The sequence below is a fragment of the Oryzias latipes genome, chromosome 3 (genome assembly GCF_053564925.1).
Source record: "Oryzias latipes strain Hd-rR chromosome 3, Olatipes_Hd-rR_3.1".
Taxonomy (NCBI): Eukaryota; Metazoa; Chordata; class Actinopteri; order Beloniformes; family Adrianichthyidae; genus Oryzias; species Oryzias latipes.
Genome location: NC_136239.1, coordinates 41,010,035 through 41,032,072, shown reverse-complemented (window position 1 = coordinate 41,032,072; position 22,038 = coordinate 41,010,035). Strand labels below are relative to the sequence as shown.

Here is a 22,038-nt window from a genome sequence, read left to right as displayed (position 1 = left end):
GACACAATGGGAGGCATTAAATTCTTGCTAAAATGTAATTACAAAATAGAAAAATTACCCACAAAACTTTCAAACTTTTACAAAGAAGCCCTGCTGGCCTGGAAACTCCTTTATAAACATAATTTTTCTCCAACAACTTGTTGTATTTGGAATAACAGTAATGTATAATACAAGAATAAATCACTTTTTTGCCCTATATGGTATGATAATGATGTTGTTTTAATCAGACAACTTTTCAATTCTCATGGACATCTTCTGACGTATGAAGAATTTCTTTTAAAATTCGGTATTCCTGCTCCACCCAGAGAATATGCAATAGTGTTAGATGCCATTCCAACCAGTCTACTTCAACTGTTTAAAGGGATTTAGAACACAAGTCAATGAAGAACCCAGACAATTGTTTTGGACAATGTGGATATTTGTGTTAATTCAGTTTCCAATTGTGAGGAAACTGGATTTTCTAGAAAGGACTGTATTAATAAAAATATTAGGTCGGTTCGTTTCCCTTTCAGTTTCCAGCACACAGAAATGAATGAATGAGACTCAGAGACAGTTACTTAACTTCAGTGAAGATTCACTCCGCACAAAACAGCACAGATTTGTATGCAGGGTTACAGACAGAGGAACAGGATCACAAGGTCTGAACCAAGACACTCAGAAAAGGGCTTGGTATATATACCTGGCATTTACATATTCAGAAGATGGTCTGAGGATCTATGGTGTGAAAAACCCACCCACATGCTGTTGCAGGCTGGATACTTGAAGGTCATAAAGCTTCAAGTGTCAGATCTCTCTGATGTTCCCACAGACATTTGCCAGAGCACAAACACCAGAACACACGAAAAGTAAAAAGGGAGGATGAGGAGAAACTGTGAGGACAATAGCTTGGTTGTGCTGTCTTAGGATGCAATATAATTTTGAGATGATAATACATGCTCAGTGAATGAAGTTTAAACCATTAGTGTAATAAAAGGTATAGGTAAATGTAATAATAGTAAAAAGGGAGTTTCTAACTATTCTATTTCTAATTATTCCTAACACCAATAAACAAATAAGAAATCTTTTACATACCACAACCTTACCTGCTGGGAGGTTTTATTGGGAATCCAAATTTGTGGACATAAAATGGACTTATGCTTGGACTATTAGTAATAAATACTGACTAAATAACAACATAAAAGAGGTGTCCTTCAAAATATTGCATTGTATATATCCTACCAAAACTTTGAGTAGATTTGTTGTGGACATGGACCTGTTTTGTTCATTCTGTGGAACTCAGGAGGAAACTATTTATCATGTGTTTGTGGACTGCAGACATACTAATAAGGTTTGGATTGAAGTGGGAAACTATATTGGAAATATAACTAAACAAACTGTTACATTTTTAGATAAAGACATTATTCTGGGTTACCTTAATGTCAAAGTAGACAAAGATTGTATCTTCATTACACAATTGTTTTTATTATTGGCAAAATTCCATATCCATAAAGCCAAATGGTCAAACTCCAAACCTAAATTCCAGCAGTTTTTGAGTGAAATCAATCAGTAATGTACCATTATCAAACATCTGCAAAACCAAAAAGCAATTCGAACTAATTTAATTTTTGAAAGATTTAAAATTTATTAAACCCCAAAGATTTTTGAAGCAATAATTCTTTTTGTCTTATGTTGTGTATGTATGTGTATATATTTATATACTTTTTGTTTTATTTCTTATATTTTTCTGCAATATGTACACATTTCAATTCCCCCTGAGACATTCACATTGTTATTGTATTAGGTTTTTTGTCAATAAAGTATGAAAAAAAAAAAAAAAAAAAAAACTCCACCGCGCCCCCCCTGCAATACCGCCCCCCAGTTTGGGAACCACTGCTCTAAACACACACAATATGAACTCACACTCCTCCCTCCGCTCTCACACCCCTCTCTGTCGCTGCACGCGCGCTCCTCTCCTCTCCTTTCCTTTCTTCCGCTCCCTCCTCTCACACACGAACATGCGGTCTCCAACACACACACACATACTCCGCAACACTAGACACCAGGAATGTGGAGATGGGGTTTAGTATTTTGGAGAGTTCTACTTGGTAATCATGTTTCCATGTCTGAGATCATCCCAGAAAAAGTCTCAAGTCTCGCTTCAACTCCTGCAGTGAAAGCTGCATCTAAATCTGACGCCATGTTTCAATCTCTCTGACAGAGTTTGAAGCCAAAGCCGCCTCTCTACCTGCTTTTCCTCTCTACCTGTTCACATCCTCTGCAGCTGAGAGTTGTTTCCCCCCGCGCTCCTCCAGTGTATCCTACACAGAGCGGTCAAAATACGGTCATTATAGGTTGACACGATAGTTGGGGCGCTCCGGCCTTGCACACGGAATAAAGAGCCGCATGTAGCGGGGATAGAGCAGGTTAAGAAAATGAATGAAAGAAGGCCGGTCCGCTGAAGAAATATTCAATACTGTCTTCCTTTTATTAGATCAGGAGAAAGAAGAATACACAGCTTTCGTTGAGTTTTTCCCCCTACTCGACTGATTTAGCACCCTATCTGATGATTTTTCAAAATAAAAGATAGTTCAGACTAATAATAAAAGGATTGATAAACACAGACACCGATCCATGTAGCAATCGGACCATAACTTTAGCTGGTATCTCTTCCTACACGCAGCCGCAGTGTCAGGCTTTAAAGAACACAATTTCTAAGAGGCGGGGCGTTGCACACCCCCAACAACAGGTTAGATGACAGAGCCCGTTAAGCGTCTCTGCCTGGTGCATTTACTGAGCTTCAGTACGTAGAAGTTCAACAGCCACACGGCCTCACGTAGTCCGCTATTATATATTCATGAGGGGAAAATAAACCCGCCGAACAGACCCTAAAACCGCCCAGATTATGCAAACCCGGCCAAAGCCATTTTTACCCGCAAAATTAGAAACAAAACCGCCCAAGCTTCTCTTGTAGAAAAATCATGCTCGCTCCACAGCTCACTGTGACGTTACTTTCTATTAGGTAGTTAGCCGCTCGGCCCAGTGGAAATTTCAGAAAAAAAGCACTTCCATTGCTGCTTTACTTCCGTTGTGAGTTACTGTGTTGTGAGTTATTGTGTTGTGTTGTGAGTTAATGTGTTGTGTTGTGAGTTATTGTGTTGTGAGTTAATGTGTTGTGAGTTATTGTGTTGTGAGTTAATGTGTTGTGAGTTATTGTGTTGTGAGTTAATGTGTTGTGTTGCGAGTTTAAGTGTTGTGTTGTGAGTTATTGTGTTGTGTTGTGAGTTAATGTGTTGTGTTGCGAGTTAAAGTGTTGTGTTGTGAGTTATTGTGTTGTGAGTTAATGTGTTGTGTTGCGAGTTAATGTGTTGTGTTGCGAGTTAATGTGTGGTGTTGTGAGTTAATGTGTGGTGTTGTGAGTTAATGTGTTGTGTTGTGAGTTAATATGTGGTGTTGTGAGTTAATGTGTGGTGTTGTGAGTTAATGTGTTGTGAGTTAATGTGTGGTGTTGTGAGTTAATGTGTGGTGTTGTGAGTTATTGTGTTGTGAGTTAATGTGTGGTGTTGTGAGTTAATGTGTTGTGAGTTAATGTGTTGTGTGTAAACTTAATGTGTTGTGTGTAAAGTGAATGTGTTGTGTTGTGACCCTTTTGGGCCACCGTAATAAACACACACAAAAATATGAACACATATATTATGAACAATTATATTCAAAAAGGAGTGAGAAGACACATAAACTTATATAAACTCACCCCCTGTTCCTCATCAATATTAATTACATTAGCAAGCAGCCACTTTATTTTTACATAATGTTTTATTATATAATCTATGTAGCTATAAAATATAATAATATTTGTAGAGTACTGTCATAAATACTGAGCATGAATCATAATTGAAAACACTATGCGCATATTAAGATAAGAATATTATACACATATATATTATTTACATATGTATAGTGGTAAATGTATGTATATGTATACATTATATACATCTCATTTCCATCCGATATATTTGAATATCGTTTTAAAATCATATTTTTATATATCTTATTTTAAACAGTTTTATGTTTAGACATTGTTTAATTTCTGCATCTATACTGTTCCACAGTTTTGATCCACAAATAGAAAAACTGAAACATCTTCCACTTCTGCGTGCTTTGTATATGTAAAGATTCTGTTTTCATCTCAAATTGTACTCTCCCTCTCTTCTCATGAATAATTTATGTATATTTGCTGGTAGTATGCTATATGTGGCTTTGAACATGATTAGTGCTGAACGCAGCTCCACCAGATCTGTAAGTTTCAATCATGATTGTAGGAATAATGCATGTTTATTATCCAGATAACCCACGCTAATAATGATTCGTATCGCCCTTTTTTGAAGTATTAACAGTGAATGTAATGATGTTTTCTAATTGTTTCCCAATACCTCCACACAGTAGTTTAAATATGGTAGAACCAGGGAACAGTATAGAATATAGTGATTTATGATTTAGGACAGATTTTGCTTCATTTACCACTGATATACTTTTAGATCATTTTGATTGAATGTATTTGATACGTGGCTTTAAACTTAATATATCATCAATAAATCAACACCAAGGAATTTACATTCATACATTCCATCAATCGTTACATCAATGTGCATATTTCTGTTACAGTTACCAAACAACATAATTTTTGTTTTGCTCAAATTCAATGATAATTTATTAATATTAAACCATATTTTCAACTTATTTATCTCTTCAGTTACATCTTCTAACAGTTTAAGTCATCATTAAATCACACAAAATATTCGTGTCATCTGCAAATAGGGCTAATTTAAACATTTCAGATTCTTTACATAAATTATTAATATACAAACTAAATAACAACACTGACCCCTGTGGGACACCACAAGTGGTGCTTGTTCCCAGTTTTATACAGCGATATGACTTTGGCTATTTTCCTGCTGTTTGGAAAGGAACCTGATTGAAAAGATACATTACAGATGAACACGAGTTGTCATGACATGTAGGATGGACAGACCCAGATGCTGTAACCCAGAATGAGGACAATGGTAGGTGAGAGTTAAGGAAGAGATTTTATTTTCTTTCCAGGAGAGATGGTGATGGCTTGGTAAGAATATGTCATTTATGTAAATATTGAATAGCAGCGGGCCCAGAATTGATCCTTGTGGGACACCACAACTTATCTCTTTGGTTTCTGATTCCCACATTCTGACAAATTGTTTTCTTCCCGTTAAATAGCTTTAGACCGAAGTTAACGCTAGTCCTCTTATCCCATACACTTCCAGTTTGTCAAGTAGGATGTCATGATTGAGAGTCAAATGCTTTTTTTAAGTCAATGAAAATTCCAGCTGCATATTTCTTTTTGTCCAGAACGTTTGTGATTTCCTCCACAGCATCAATGATAGCCAATGACGTTGATCTATTTTTCTCTAAAACCATATTGGTTTTCATTTATAATGTTATGTTTTTCAAGAAATAAAGCTAATTTATCATTGAATATTTTTTCTAAAACTTTTGAGAATTGTGGAAGAAGAGAAACAGGTCTATATTTTGTAAACTGGTGTTTGTCTCCACTCTTATAGATAGGAATCACTTTGGCTATTTTCATTTGGTTTGGGAATTTCCCAGTTCGTAATGATAAGTTACAAATGTATGTTAGAGGCTTAGCTACACTATGAATGACTTTTTTCACCACTTTCATATCTATATCCTCACAATCTTTTTACTCTTGAAATATTCACAATTGATATCAGTTCATTTTCGTTCACATCAGAGAGAAAGATTGAGTGTGGGATCCTGTCGATGGGTGGATTATTGTCTTTGCTAGTTTTGCATTTTGGGATTTCTGCTGCCAACTGTGGACCAACGTTTACAAAGTAGTTATTGAGACCGTTTGCTGCTTCATTGATGTCATAGCTTTGACCCTTCTCATCCGTAAAGTAATCTGGATAAGTTCGCTTTTTTGTCCCATTTTTAATGATGTTATTTAATATTTCCCAAACTCGCTTTACGTTGTATTTATTTTCATTCAGTAGATTATTGAAGTACACTTTTTTACTGTAACGTTTTATTTCAGTTAGTTTATTTTTATATGACTTATACCTTTGTTCACTTTCTCTTGTCCTCTGTTTTAAGAATTTTTTTATAGAGGTTATTTTTCTTTTTACAAGCATTTTGTAGACCGGTGGTTAACCAAGGGATTTGGCAAATTTGTTCTTGAATTTATAAATTGGACAGTTCTTATTGTAAAGTGAGCTAAATATTTCTAAAAAACATTTATAAGCAATATCGACATCTACATGTACACAGAGTTCCAGTTTTGTCTGGATAAGTCATTATTCAGAGCATTCATGTTTTTTTCATTTCTTAGCCTTTTGTAGACTGGTTCTTTTATAATTTTCTTTGTCTTCACATTGATGTCAAATAGTGCAAAAACTGGTAAATGATCAGTTATGCCACATATCATTAGTCCACTCATATGAGTGTATTCTATATTATTTGTAAAAATATTATCAATAACAGTTGCACTTTGAGTAGTGATGCTGCTGGGTCTTGTTATGGTTGGATAGAAACTCATAGCATACATTCTGCTGATAAAGTCGTCGGTGGCTTTATGTTTGCTGGGGTTTATCAGATCGATATTGAAGTCTCCACAGATGTATAATATTTTGTTATTTAGAGAGGTAAACATCTTTTCCATCCAGTCACTGAACACTTCTAAGCTTGACCCTGGCGACCTATAAACACAGCTTATAATGACATTTTTCCCTGAATTGTTACATATTTCAATTGTAAGACATTCCAGTATTCCATCCACTATCACATCCATCACATCCATCACATCCACCACATCCATCCAGACAATTTATCAATTACTGTAAACTTTGTATTTTTTTCCACATATATTGCGACTCCTCCACCTTTTTTGTTTACTCTGTTCACAAAGTTAAGTTCATAGTTTTCCAATTCAAAGTCAGCGCCATTGTCGCGGCTGAACCAAGTCTCAGATATGGTTATGATATCAAAGGAATGCCCGATGTTCTGTAAATAGTCCTTGATGTCTTCAAAGTTGGTATACATGCTTCTGCTGTTAAAGTGAATGATTGACAGTTTTTCTTCTGGGTTAACAGAGTTTTTAAAGTCATCTATGCTGTAATATTTGCAGTCCATATTAACAGTGGAAAAGAATTGATCAGGGTGGATGTCTTGAAGGTTGTTGTCATTATCACTGAATATTTTAAGGTCAGTTTGCTCACCATTCAGATCTCTCTGAGAGTTGTGGTTGCGGGTGACTGTTGTAGAAAAAGTGTTGTTTTTTATAGAAGCCATGGATAGTAGAGTTTGTCTCCTCATCTCGTAAGACCAGCATCTTTACGTGTCTCTTGTTTAGACTGTAGTTGGTAAATATTTTTCCAAATCTTGCAGGCTCCTGATAAGAACAACCTTGGACTGCTCAGGGGAGCCACAGAGTTTGGCATAAATTTTACAGTCTTTTACCCAGGTTCCCTGAATTTTCCCCTGCTTTTTCAAGTAACGTGCTCTTCTGGCGATGTCGGCATTCCTTTTCGTGAGGTTGTCATTCATGAAAACGTTGGTTCCCCTCAGATTTCTTCCTTGCTTCAATAAAGCTGCTTTTTGTTTCCGATTGACAAACTTTAAGAGTATTGCTGGTTTGTCGGTGTCTTTTCTCCTGGGAAGCGGTCTGCAGATCTCCACACTGTTGGTGTTCAGAGAAATTCCATTGGACTTTAGGAACTCCTCCACCTGTTTTCTCGTTGGATTCCTCAGCATTCCCAGCGGTCACTGCATGCGCGTATGACCGGGGTTTGATTTTCAATCCGGTGATTATCACGTCGTTAGATCTGGAGATCTGCTCTTGGTCATCCATTCGTTTCTCGATTATATCCATCCTGTTGAAGCACTGCTCCTGCAGAGCCCGGACCTGCTTCACCTCTCCGATAGCATCCAGAATTTGTCCGTGAACAATCTTCATAGCTTTGATCTCTTCCAGCACGAAATCAAGCATCTTCCTCAAGTCCTCATATTCCTCAGACTGGGTTTCTTCTCGGCATGTTTAGGAATTACTTTTCTCAATATTTACGCTTTTATGCGGTAAATAGAGTTGAGAACTGCAGCTGCTCTATGCCTGTGTGACGTCTTCTCCGAGAGCCGGAAGTTTCTGCCTCAATTGTAACTTTATTGTATATTTATGGCCCGCAGCAGCAGTCACTGACTGCAAGGACCATATTGTTTTCGCAGTTGGAACGACGACTTCGCCGCCTTTCAGCGAGAATGTGACCCCCGCCGCATGCTCGAAAAGTCACCAAAACGTGCACACACCTGGGATAAATTGCAAATTAATTTTCCACAAAGTCAACGTCACCCCCCCGAAGACGATGACATCACGGCCAGCGATCCCGTCAAAAAAATGAATGGGCCGAAAATCGCGTATGGGGCCCAAGAAAATGTACTTCAAAATACAGTCGCGAAACCAAAACACACGTGTCGGGGATATCCCAAAGATGTTTGAAAATCATTACGGTGCGGCCACACGACCTACGGCGCGGCGGCAATTTTTTGGCAAACTCTGAGAATTGGCGATTTTCGTGTTTTCCAAAGATATGGGGAAACGACACTTTTGGTTGAGCGATTTTCACGCAATTGCACACACTTGCTGCCAGCTCCAGTCTACAAACACCCCAGAAGTGTCGTTGACCTTTGACCTTGGGAAAAGGCCGCCATCTGTAATTTTCTCAAAAAAGCACCTTTAGCACCAGATACAAACGAAAACTCGTCGTTGGAATTTTCATCAATCGTCTCGTAACTTTTCGGGCATCAACGGCCAGCTACTCTGGACAAAATGTTGGAATTAGAAGTTGTAGATTTTAAACGGCGTGCGCGTGGCAAACTAGCAAAGTGGCGCACTGTCATAACTCCTATGTTTTTCAATGGACTACTGTGAAATTTGAATGCATGTATTAATGCCTGAAACTGAATACATTGAAAAACACGGGATATGGACATATAAGGAATGTGGGCGTGGTTAGCATAAAACTCCTGTTGCTAAGGACGACAAAAAGTTTACTTTTATCGATTTGTCCGAAACTGACGTCAATCTGTTCGTCCTCCCGAGGGGACCAAACGTAAAATGGTTGCTATGGAGATAAAATCAACAGAAAAGCCGCCATTTTGAAAAAAGGTGTTTTTTTTACTAACTTATGACATATAGCTCTCACCAATGGAGGAATGTGTTTTTCTGAGTCAGTTGATGATGCTGATCGCTATGCTAGCACTTTAAGCTATGTTAGCATAACTAGCATAGTTAGCATAATTAGTATTTTAGATAATGTGTTTTTCTGAGTCAGTTGATGATGCTGATCGCTATGCTAGCACTTTTAGCCAAATTAGCATAGCTAACATAGTTAGCATAATTAGCATTTTTAAAAATTTGTTTTTCTGTGTCAGTTTATGATACTGATCTCAATGCTAGCACTTTTAGCAACATTAGCATAGCTAGCATAGTTAGCATAATTAGCGAATGCAATTTTGACTTTGCTTTTATTAACATGGGCGGTGAGGACGGTGGTGCGTAGAGTTGGGCGTGGAAGGCGGGTTGCGTCTGCGGGCCATACAACGCCGCTTGCGGCTTTAATTGAGTCTATTGTTGTATCTTAATTCATAACCATCTAAATGAAAGTCCATAACTCCTTTTTCTGTGTTAAACCTAGTTTCTGATATTGCTATTACACTAAATGGATGTAAGAATGTATGTAAATGTTCCTTGATATTGTTAAAGTTTCTATACATGCTTCTTCTATTAATGTGGATAATTGACAATTTATATTTAGTCTCAACGTTCTGGTTGTAGTGATCACGTTGAGACACTACAACCAGAACGTCTCAACGTTCTGGTTGTAGTGATCAATCTAGCCACAGGGGTTGCAAGCCAGTTGCCTCTGTGCCGGTCCCAAGCCCGGATAAATAGAGAGGGTTGCGTCAGGAAGGGCATCCGGCGTAAAAATTGCCAAAATAACCATGCGAATCATCCACAACACTTTAGACATACCGGATCGGTCGAGGCCCGGGTTAACAACGACCGCCACCGATGCTGTTAACCTACAGGGTGTCGGTGGAAATTTGACTACTGTTGGTCGAAGAAAGAGGGGAGGCAGAAGGGCCCGTGGCCAGAGAGAGAAGGGAAAAGGCAGGAACATAGGTTTGAGAATAGGGACTCTTAACGTTGGCACAATGACAGGGAAAGGCAGAGAGCTGGCAGACATGATGGAGAGAAGGAAGGTAGATGTACTGTGTGTGCAGGAGACAAGGTGGAAGGGCAGCAAGGCACGTAGTATTGGAGGAGGATACAAACTGTTCTATCATGGTGTTGATAGGAAGAGAAACGGGGTAGGAGTGATTCTGAAGGGGGAGTTTGTAAACAGTGTTCTAGAGGTGAAAAGAGTCTCAGACAGGATGATGAGCTTAAAGTTAGAAATCGAAGGGGTGATGGTGAATGTAGTCAGTGGGTATGCGCCACAGGTTGGCTGTGAGCTAGAAGTGAAGGAGAGATTCTGGAGTGAGTTGGATGAGGTCATACAGAGTTTCCCCAGAGGAGAGAGAGTTGTTATTGGAGCAGACTTTAATGGGCATGTTGGTGAGGGCAACAGAGGTGATGAGGAGGTGATGGGCAGGTTTGGTGTGAAGGAAAGGAATCTGGAGGGACAGATGGTGGTGGACTTTGCGAAGAGGATGGAAATGGCTGTAGTCAACACTTACTTCCAGAAGAGAGAGGAACATAGAGTGACATACAGAAGTGGAGGTAGGAGTACCCAGGTGGACTACATCCTATGTAGACGAGGTCATTTGAGAGAGGTTATTGACTGCAAAGTGGTGGTAGGAGAGAGTGTAGCCAGACAGCACCGCATGGTGGTGTGTAAGATGACTCTGGAGGTCAGGAAGAAGAAGAGAGGGAAAACAGAAAAGAAGACCAAGTGGTGGAAGCTACAGAATGAAGAAACTTGTGAGGAATTTAGGCAGAAGTTGAGACAGGTCCTGGGTGGTCAGGATGAGCTTCCAGATGACTGGGAAACTACAGCAGAAACTATCAGGGAAACAGGTAGGAAGGTGCTAGGTGTGTCATCCGGAAAGAGGAAAGACGGTAAAGAGACTTGGTGGTGGAATGAGGAAGTACAGGAATGCGTCCAGAGGAAGAGGTTGGCTAAAAGGAAGTGGGATGTAGAAAGGACTGAGGAAGGTAGACATGAGTACAAGGAAGCGCAGCGTAGAGTGAAGAGAGAGGTGGCAAAGGCCAAACAGAAGGCTTACGATGAGCTATATGACAGGTTAGACACAAAGGAAGGAGAGAAGGACTTGTACAGGCTAGCCAGACAGAGAGACAGAGATGGGAAGGACGTGCAACAGATAAGGGTGATTAAGGACAGAGATGGAAAGGTGCTAACAACCCAAGAGAGTGTACAGAAAAGATGGAAGGAGTATTTTGAGGAGCTGATGAACGTGGAAAATGACAGGGAAAGAAGGGAGGAAGATGTGGTTGTTGTGGAGCAGGAAGTAGCAGAGATTGGAAAGGATGAGGTTAGGAAGGCTCTGAAAAGGATGAAGAGCGGAAAGGCCGTTGGTCCTGATGACGTACCTGTGGAGGTATGGAAGTGCTTAGGAGAGACAGCAGTGGAATTTCTAACAAGGTTGTTCAATAGGATTTTAGAGAGTGAGAAGATGCCTGAGGAATGGAGGAGAAGCGTTCTGGTTCCGATCTTTAAGAACAAGGGTGACACGCAGAACTGCAGCAACTATAGAGGAATAAAGTTGATGAGCCACACAATGAAGCTGTGGGAAAGAGTAGTGGAAGCCAGGCTTAGGAAGAAGGTGGAGATTTGTGAGCAGCAGTATGGTTTCATGCCCCGTAAGAGCACCACTGATGCCATTTTTGCTTTGAGAATGTTGATGGAAAAGTACAGAGAAGGTCAGAAGGAGCTGCATTGTGTGTTCGTAGATTTAGAGAAGGCGTATGACAGGGTGCCGAGGGAGGAGCTGTGGTACTGTATGAGGTCGTCTGGAGTGGCAGAGAAGTATGTCAGAGTAGTTCAGGACATGTATGAGAGAAGTATGACGGTGGTGAGATGTGCTGTAGGTCAGACAGAGGAGTTCAAGGTGGAGGTGGGACTACACCAAGGATCAGCTTTGAGTCCTTTTTTGTTTGCTATGCTGATGGACAGGCTGACAGATGAGGTAAGACAGGAATCTCCCTGGACAATGATGTTTGCGGATGACATTGTAATTTGCAGTGAGAGTAGAGAGCAGGTGGAGGAACAGCTAGAGAGGTGGAGGTTTGCTCTGGAAAGAAGAGGCATGAAGGTCAGTCGTAGTAAGACAGAATACATGTGTCTGAACGAGAGGGATCAAGGTAGAAGCGTTAGGTTACAGGGGACTGAGGTGAAGAGGGTGCAGGAGTTTAAGTACTTGGGGTCAACAGTTCAGTGTGATGGGGAGTGTGGAAAAGAGGTGAAGAGGCGAGTGCAGGCAGGTTGGAGCGGTTGGAGGAAAGTGTCAGGAGTGTTGTGTGACAGAAGAGTGCCAGCAAGACTCAAAGGAAAGGTGTACAAGACAGTGGTGAGACCAGCTCTGCTCTATGGGTTAGAGACGGTAGCAGTGAGACAGAGACAAGAGGCTGAGATGGAGGTAGCGGAGATGAAGATGTTGAGGTTCTCCTTAGGAGTGACCAGGTTAGACAGGATAAGGAACGAGTACATCAGAGGGACGGCTCATGTTGCCTGTGTTAGCGACAAAGTCAGAGAAGCCAGACTGAGATGGTTTGGACATGTTCAGAGGAGGGATAGTGGATATATTGGTAGAAGGATGTTGGAGATGGAGCTGCCTGGCAGGAGGGCAAGAGGACGGCCAAAGAGGAGATACATGGATGTCTTAACAGAGGACATGAAGTTGGCTAATGTTAGGGCAGAAGATGTCCATGATAGAGTGAGGTGGAAAAGGATGATTCGCTGTGGCGACCCCTGATGGGAAAAGCCGAAAGAGAAAGAAGAAGTTCTGGTTGTAGTGATCCTCAGTATAGTAACAGCAGTCATCCTTGAGGGTATGGGAAAAGTTGTTGATTGGATCAGTGTCATGCTCTATGTCCTGTATATTATGAGCAGTTTACTCACTCTTCCTTAGCATCAGTTGATCCAGATCCGTTAGCTTCCGTGATGTTTGGCTTGCATCCAATGCAGTTAAGTTATTGTTCATCATGGTTGTGTCTGAGAGTTTGTTACCTTGATATCCCAGAAGCGGCGATTACTGATATCTGTCCAGGTTCGTGATAATCCTGGCAAAAGAAATAATCCGGTGCACAACAAACAAGATCAACAATCTGGAAACACAGTTGGAACGGGAACTACAGGACTTCACACAACGACACCCGCTTTTACAAAAAACAAACCAGTGTCTGATAAAAAATAATTGAAGTATGCTGACTTTAAACCAGTTCATGATCATGATGATGGAGGCTATGCTAACAGCTTGTTAGCATAGCATCATAGCATGCTAGCATTGTTGGATTTAGCATTGTAGGATCACTGTGTAACAACATCAATGGTTGTGTCCAAATTGCTTAACTATTCACTACACAGTGCAACATAAAGTGTGTTCTAGTGCTGTCTGAATCTCCAAAATCCAGTCCCCTAGAAATTTTCCAGAAGTCTGTGCAAAAAAACAATGTACATCAATGCTCACTAGATCGGTGAATATAGACCATAATGCATTGCATCTGAACCATTTTTGCCCAAAAATCTATTTAAATGTAATTTTTAAATAAATCAATAATGTTTTCATTTTCATAAAACCGTGGATTCATAAATGATCGTCAATAAAAGGCTCATATCAATGAGATTTTAACTTTGTGAAATCTATAACGTCATTTCCACATTTAAAAAAAGTAATGAGCGTGGTGTCCAAACTGCTTTTACAATCCAGAGCACTACATAGTTTTTTAGAATTTAGGGGTTAAGGCAGGAATTTAGACACAGTCAATGTCTCCAAAATCGACACTTTTTATTACACTTTGTGTTGCTGCTGTGAGTCCAACAGGTTTATCCTCCAGTTCTTTCTGGATCCTGGAAAAGATCCTCACATGTTCTGCTGCTTCATCAGACAAAACTAAACGGCAACCGAAGGCAGTTAGAAGAAGTTACAGGAGGTGGAGGGCTGTTCTAGCTGGGCGTGTGCTAGTGGTTATTTTCTTGGCCTAATACAACAAAACAAAACAAAACAGACATCTGGGTTCTCAAAGTTTCAGAGCTTGCACAGCGCAAAATTACCAACGTCTTACATGCCAGCCTGTTGAGAACAAAAGAAAATTCCTTGAGTGCAGACTTTTAAACAGGTGGTCAGAGTCTCCTCCTCTGTAAGCAAGATGGGTGCTGTATATCCGCCTCTGGCCGCTCGGATTGGCTGATAGAGGAGCCCGCCTACTTCCTTCAGCCCATCCTTGGAATCACAGCATCTGGTCTCTGCTCCCCATGTGGTACTCCACAGGTGGCCGGAATTCCCAGCATGCATACAGTAGATCATAAAGCTTTTGTTCTCTGTAGTGTTGCACATTCTCCAACAGAGGGAGAGATTGTTCCAAAATATACCGGCCTTCACAGAAAGAGCATTTTGTCCCAAGGCTGTTTTTCTGTAGGTGACATCACAGTCACCTCTAGGGGGAGCTTTGGTCTTCAGACCACTGGGAGTTCTTCTCTGAAAGAAATCCCACATTGGAAGTGGGCCGATCCATGATGGTTTTTCCATGGGTCCAGGCAGGTTGGAGGCTGATTCATGTTCCATGCAAAGTCTCATCTTCAGGAGTTTCTGAAATAGTTCTGGGAAAACTGCTGCATTTCTGAAGAAGAACCAGAACATCCAAGAACCCGGCTTCAGTTTCATCTGAGCTGTTTTTGAAGCCTCAAAGGGACGTTTCCATGTTTGGGTGGTGATGTCAGACTGAACCTTTTCTGATCACTCTCCTAAAAGATGCAGAACAAGCAAACCTCTGACAAACTGTCATAGATGTATTTACTGATGTGTGTGTGTGTGTGTGGGGGGTCTCCAACAGGCTCAGAGGAACAACTACATTCTTGTGGGTAAAAAGGACAAAAAGGATCAACAGGTAGATTTCATCAAGAAGCTGAAAGAAAAACAGATTGAAGTTGAGGTGAGTTTCTCAAAATATGAAGATGATGAGATGAAGACAAAGAGAACTCAGACGTGCACGTGTGTGTATTCATGTCTGTGCAGGAAAAAGAGCTTGATGGTTCAATATATTATGGCCTACGATCTACAGAAGAGAAGCCGAAGGCTGATCTGTGCTTCTCCGAAGAAGATTACGTAAATGAGAAGTTAAAATGGCTGGCAATGAGGTATAACACACACACACATAATCACACACAGAGACACAAATGCCAATATAAAGACTCGTGCATATCCACATGCAAAAAGGCTTAGACTAGTTAACAGTGTTATTTTAGCCTGTTTAAAAACAAAAGGTTTGGTTATGTAACGATCTGTGGATTGAAACAAAATCAGGAATTTAAAATGTTTACAGTAATGTAAAATATTCTTTATCTATATTCACGACCCTCTTTTTCTTATTGAAATAAAAGGTTTTATGAATTACAATTTTTTTTTTTTTTTAACCTTGTCCTGTCCAACAGCTGGGCAAACAGATGAGAGCTGCGGGCCTCTTGTGTTGGACATATTTTACTTTAACAAGAGGGGTTATTAATCTTCAGACAAACCAAAGGTATGTCTGAATAAACCCCTTTTGTAATTGAGGCCAAACTTTATTAATTTCAAACATGTTTGAAGATCTTTGGTGTTGGACCGGACGGAAAAGGAAAGAGGGGAAGAAGAGAGAGGGACGTTAGAAAGAGGGGGTGAAGGAGGGTGATAGTAGGAGGGGAAGGGGGATAAGACCATGAAGCAGCATAGAGCAACAAGTTTACTGGTTGTTAATCACCATGGTAAGGCTCAAATGCAGTACAAAAAGGGCGGAGCCTGTCCACACACACACCCAAGTGTCAAACACACCTGCTAGTTGCAAAAATGTCCATCTGTCGACATGTACACAAAACAGATAGTGCTCACACGCATACTTATGCCTTAAAACCAACTAGTGTGAAACATTTCAGTCATTCAGTCACGCAAACCGCCAGTGCAAAGGTGAGCCAACACCCGTGCTCAGGTGAGTGCTCATGTTCTTCTAAAATGGATGGTGGAATGTGTAAAGAAGGAAGGAGAGCGCCCAGCCATCCCCACCCCAAGACCCCCACCGCAGCAGCAGCGGCAGCCGGAATCCCCCCCACGCCACACGGAAACCGGCAGGGAACAACCGCCGCCCGGGCGACCAAGCCCGCCACCCAGGCCAGGGCCAGCAGGACCGCCGCAAGGCCCCCCAGAGCCAGAGAGCAGGGAGGCACAGAGGGAAAGAGAGCGCCGCCCCAGCCCAACCAGGAGAACAGCCCCCCCGCCGCGCCGGGAGAGCCCAACGCAGGGCCCCACCGGAGAGGGACGCCCACAGCCCCAGACGAGCACCCCACCACCACCCAGGAGTTCCGGGCATCCCCCCGCCCCAACCCCAGGTACGAGCCAGGACCCCCCAAGGGAGACCCGCCCCGCACTCCAGGCAGCCATCCGCCCGGCCCACGGTTGGTCCAGGGAGGAGCAAGGCAGGGGCCCGCCGCCCCCGCCCAGGAGGGGGGAACCCCGGGGAAAAAAGAGGGCCCACAAGGGGTGTTGTAAATATGGCCCGACCAGGCTCGGCCACAGTTGGAAGTTAGGCGGGGCCCAGCGCTCAGGAGCAAGGACCAGAACCCACCCCCCAGGGACACCAACACCCCCGGCTCAGATGTAATGTGAACCCCCCCACCGCGCGGAGAGAGCACCGCCGGGCCCAGGAAGCCGGCACCCCGGGGACACGGCCGCCGCCGCAAAGGGGCCCGTACCCCCCACCAGGGAAGAGGCAGGGGACAGATGGTCCTAGGTCCCACCTTCCTTGCAAAATGTGTGTGCGTATATGTGTGTTTAAGAGGGTGTGTGTGTGCATGTGTGTGTGTTTATGTTGGGATGTATATATTGAGGGGGGAGGGGTGTGTGTACTAAGGGGGGTGCAGTTAAAATTGGCGGGTAGGGCACTAAGGGGACATCTCCTGATTACTCACAGTGATGTCCCCTCACCCTCCCCACCAAGGGGCCCTAAATGTCTAAGGTGCGGTTAAAATTGGCGGGTAGGGTGCTAGGAGGACATCTGCTGCTTGCTGGCAGTGATGTCCAAGCACCCCCCCTACCAAGGGCCCTACATGTCTAAGGTGCAAATAAAACCGAAAGAGGGGGGGACCACTCCATACGGCAACCATAGGAGGGGGGGCCACTGCCTAGTAAACCCCCCCCCCCCCCCAAGGCTCATCGCAGGCTAATCCCCCCACCCCCTCACCCTATTATGAGGTTATATGAGGAAGGGGGTAAGTTGGGGACAGCTGGTAGACTGTCCCCCGGTGGTCAAACAGCTGTCCCCCGCCCCCCCCCCCCCAGCAAGGGGGCCAGGCCCACCCAGCCCAGGGGCCCCACCCCCGGAGGCGCCGACACCCCAGACCCAGCACCACCCACCCCACACAGAGGGAGAGGAGCCAGAAAGCGCCGGCCCCCCCCGGAGCAAGCCCAGGCCCCCACCCCCAAACGCCGGCCCTAGAAGAGCTCTGGTCAGGCCTCGACGGGACCGAGGCAGCCAACCGGCCGGGGAAACCGCCGATGGCCTCAGCGGAGACCCCGACCCGTCAACCCCCCCTGCCCCGTACCAATAGCGGCCCCCCCCCTCCCCCAGAATGCCCCCCCACCGGACCGGGCCGACAAGACCCCCCACCCCACCCCACCCCAGACCCCGCAGCCGAAGCGGATGACACCCAGAGCGCCCGGGGGCCCCAAGAGGGTTGTCCCGTCCCGCCCCAGAGCCAGGGAAGGGCTGATCCCAGCCCCAGGCGTAGATGGGAAGCCCATCCAGTGCCGCTGGGCCCCCCCCCCCAGCAGCGCCCCCCGCCAACCCCCCCCAGCACAGGCAAAGGGACCACCCCCCCAAGCCAAGCCAGAACACCACCCCACCCCCCCACCACGCACCCCCACACCCAAGCCCAGAGGACCACGCAGCGCCCCAGCCCGCCCCACCCCGGCGCCGGACCCGACCCCCCGACCAACGGAGCCCCCACCACCCCCCGCCAGGCACCGGAGGCCCCGGCCCCCACCCCAGCCCACGGCAGAAGGGCAAGGAGCAGCGACGACCAGGCCCCCCCATCCCCTAAGTCATGGAGTCAGCTATGGGAGACCAGAGAGACCGAATTCTTTCAAAGTTACTTGAACCTTGGGCTGACATTTTTTCCAAGCTGATCTGATCAAGCAGCAGATTTCTGTGTTGACTTATATTTATATTTTTCTTGCTTTTCCAATTTATTAAAATAGTTTTTTTAGCAATGCAAAGAGTTATGAAAATGATAGAGCCTAATCCTCCTTCTACATCGATGGCACTCATGTCACCAAGCACACAAAGTGACGGTGAAGCTGTGATTGAAACCTTAAGCCAGACTGATAAATCGGCACATACCTGCTGCCAGAGAGCCTGGACAGGCGTGCAGAACCACAGTGCATGCATGTAATTGTCGGGTAGATTACTGTCACAGTGCTGACAAATGTCTGAGTTGCTGAGACCCATCTTGAACATCCTCTGTCCAGTGTAGTAAATTCTGTGAAGGGTTTTAAAATGGATTAGCTGCAGATTTGGACTTTTTGTCAGTTTAAAGGTGTTTAGACAAAGTTCTGACCAAAAGCTTTCATCTGTGCTGATGCTCAAATCCGCATCCCATTTTGTTGTCGGAAGTGAAATGTTATTATCTAAATTACATAAAAGTTTGTATATTTTGGAGAGAGTTTTATTCATTGAGAAATTGATCAGAGTGGTAACTACATCTGGTAGCTTTAAATCGTTGTCTCTGTATTTAAATTTTTTAGTAATACTTGATTTAAGTTGCTGATATTCCAAGAAGTTATTTATTCCATGTTTGTCTTGAAGTTCCTGGGGAGTTATGAATCTTCTATCAATAATTATGTGCTCTAGTTGTTTTATGCCCCCTGCTTGCCAAGCTGGGAAGTGGATAATTTTTTTGTTTATGAGGATGTCTGGGTTGTTCCAGATGGGTGTCATTTTGCACGGTTGAATTGATGATTTTGATATTTTGAGAAATTCCCACCAGGCTGTTAAAGTGGCGTTTATATTAATAGTTTTGAAACAATCCTGTTTTTTAACTGTTTGGCTAATAAATGGAAGATCTGACAGGTTGATCTTTCCACATAACGCCTGTTCCAAGTCTAACCATGAGTTGGTTTCTGGATTATTTTTTACCCATTTTAAGATGTATTGTAATCTATTTGCAAGAAAGTATTTGTGGAAATTAGGTAATTCTAATCCTCCACAGCTTTTTGCAGATTTTAAAGTTTTTAGACTAATTCTTGCAGGTTTATTGTTCCATAAAAAGCTTGATATGGATGAGTCTAATGTTTTGAACCATTTTAGTGGCGGTTGTGTGGGAATCATTGAAAAGAGATAATTAACTTTGGGTAAGATTTTCATTTTTACCGTGGCTACCTTGCCCATAAGGGACAGAGGCAGGTTGGTCCAGCGTGTTAGATCGTCCTGTATGTTTTTCAGTAATGGGGTGTAGTTTAGCTGCACCAGTTCTGATAGTTTGGGGGAAAAATTGATACCTAGATATTTGATATTTCCTGATTTAACTGGTATTGTGAGTCTTTGCTCCGCATTATTGTTCAGTGGTAATAAAACAGACTTATTCCAATTAATGGAATAGTCTGATATAGAGGAGAATTCATTAATGATTGTTGCCGTTTCATTTACAGAATGTAAATTACTTAAAAACAGTAATATGTCATCTGCATAGAGACTAATTTTATGATGGCTGTGTTTAGTTTTGATTCCTTTAATGCTTTCATTCTGTCTTATTGCTGCAGCTAAAGGCTCAATGAATATAGCAAAAAGAGAAGGAGAGAGTGGGCAACCCTGTCTGGTTCCTCTTCCAAGAAAAAACCTGTTTGAAGTCTGTTTATTAGTTCTAACTGATGCATTGGGGTTGTGATATAATATTTTGATCCATTTGATGAATGTTTCTCCAAAACCAAACTTATGGAGGGCGGCAATAAGGAACTTCCAGTTTACTCTGTCAAAAGCTTTTTCAGCATCCAGTGATAGTATGGACATTTCCTGGTTGTTAATGGTGGCAAAATCTATTATATTAACAAGTCTTCGGAGATTGTCATCCGAGTGTCTGCCTTTGATAAATCCAGTTTGGTCGAAGTCAATTATGTGAGGAGTGATTTTTTCTATTCTCTGTGCTAGTGCTTTGCAGATAATTTTTACGTCTGCATTGATTAGAGAAATAGGGCGGTAGCTTGAAGGACTATTGGGATCTTTGTCTGGTTTTAGAAGAAGAATTATGTTGGCTGAGTTCATGTTAGGTGGCATTGATTGGCTTTCATTGATAGATGTGACCGTTTCATAAAACGTTGGTGCCAGTTGTTCCCAGAATTCTTTATAAAACTCAGCAGGAAAGCCGTCAGGCCCTGGTGCTTTACCATTAGGCATAAGTAACAGAGCTTCATGAAGTTCAGACAACGAGAACGGAGAGTCTAAGTTTGTTATTTGATCCTCATTTAACCTGGGTAGGTTTACATTATTAAGAAATGAGTCAATACTTTGCTCTGACGGATTGATCTGTGGTGTGTACAAGTTTTTATAAAAGTTTTCAAATGCGTTATTAATTTTGACCGGGTCATGAGTGATATTTCCTGTTTGGTCCGTAATAGAGGTGATTGATGATTTTTCTCTATTAATTTTAAGCTGATTAGCCAGAAATTTGCCAGATTTATTAGAGTTTTCAAATCTTTCAAGTCGTAGCCTTTGTATTTGAAATTGTGTTTGTTTATTAATGATGTCATTTAACTGCAGCTTTAAATTTTTCAGATCTCCCAGAATGTGTTCCTGTGCAGAAGCAGCATAAGCAGTCTCCAGGGTTTGGATTTTATTTTCTAATTCTAATAAATCTGCTTTCTCTTTGCGTTTTTTGTGCGTTGAATAAGAAATGATTTTCCCTCTCATGACTGCCTTTGCCGCTTCCCACAGAATGCACGGTGAGATGTCTGGTGTATTGTTGAATTCTAGGAAGGTTGCCCATTCTTTTTTAAAGAATTCAAGAAATTCCTGGTCCTTTAACAGAGACGTATTAAACCTCCAGGTCGTACATGAGGGTGTGGATTTTTCCCTAGAAATATTTACAGAGACTGGTGCATGATCACTGATAATAATCGGATGAATGTTGGAACTTTTAATTTCTTTTAAAAGAGAGTTACTGATTAATAAATAGTCTAAACGGGAGTGTGAGCGGTGAACTGGAGAAAAAAAGGTGAACCCTTTAGTGCTTGGATGACATGAGCGCCACGCGTCGCAGAGACCCAGATCATTCATGTACTGCTTTAGAATACTTGCAGACCTCCATGTGCGCTGGGCTGCTGCTGTGCTGAGTCTGTCAAGTTCAGGGTCCAGAACCAGATTGACGTCTCCTCCTATAATGATTGTGGAGTCAGAGTGAACTGAGAGTGAGGTGAAGAATCTGTGAAAGAAGGAAGAGTCGTCAACGTTTGGACCATAGATGCTGGCTATGCAATAGTCCTTATTCTGAATGGATATATTAATAATTACAAATCTACCTTCTGGGTCAGTAACTGTATCCTTATGAGTAAATGTAACATTTTTATTAACCAAAACAGCAACTCCTCTTTGCTTGGAGTTATAACTAGAAGAATATATGACTGGAAATTTTGAGCTGCACAGGAGGTCCTGAGATTGTGTACATAAATGGGTCTCCTGCAGTAGAGCTATATCTGCTTTAAGATCATCCAGGTGAGATAACACTTTCAATCTCTTTGGCCCAGAGCCAAGCCCACGCA

General features: G+C 42.5%; 1 protein-coding gene across 9 annotated transcripts in view; it reads left to right on the top strand.

Annotated features, from left to right (window-relative positions):
• The window catches only part of LOC105357636 (uncharacterized), a 545,012-nt gene that overhangs the window by 63,253 nt on the left and 459,721 nt on the right, over window positions 1-22,038 (top strand). For all 9 annotated transcript variants that reach the window (XM_078944705.1, XM_078944708.1, XM_023953741.2 and 6 more), the window contains 2 exons: window positions 15,095-15,193; window positions 15,277-15,398. In XM_078944705.1, the coding sequence (XP_078800831.1) occupies window positions 15,095-15,193; window positions 15,277-15,398 (221 nt within the window). The remainder of the gene's footprint in view (window positions 1-15,094; window positions 15,194-15,276; window positions 15,399-22,038) is intronic.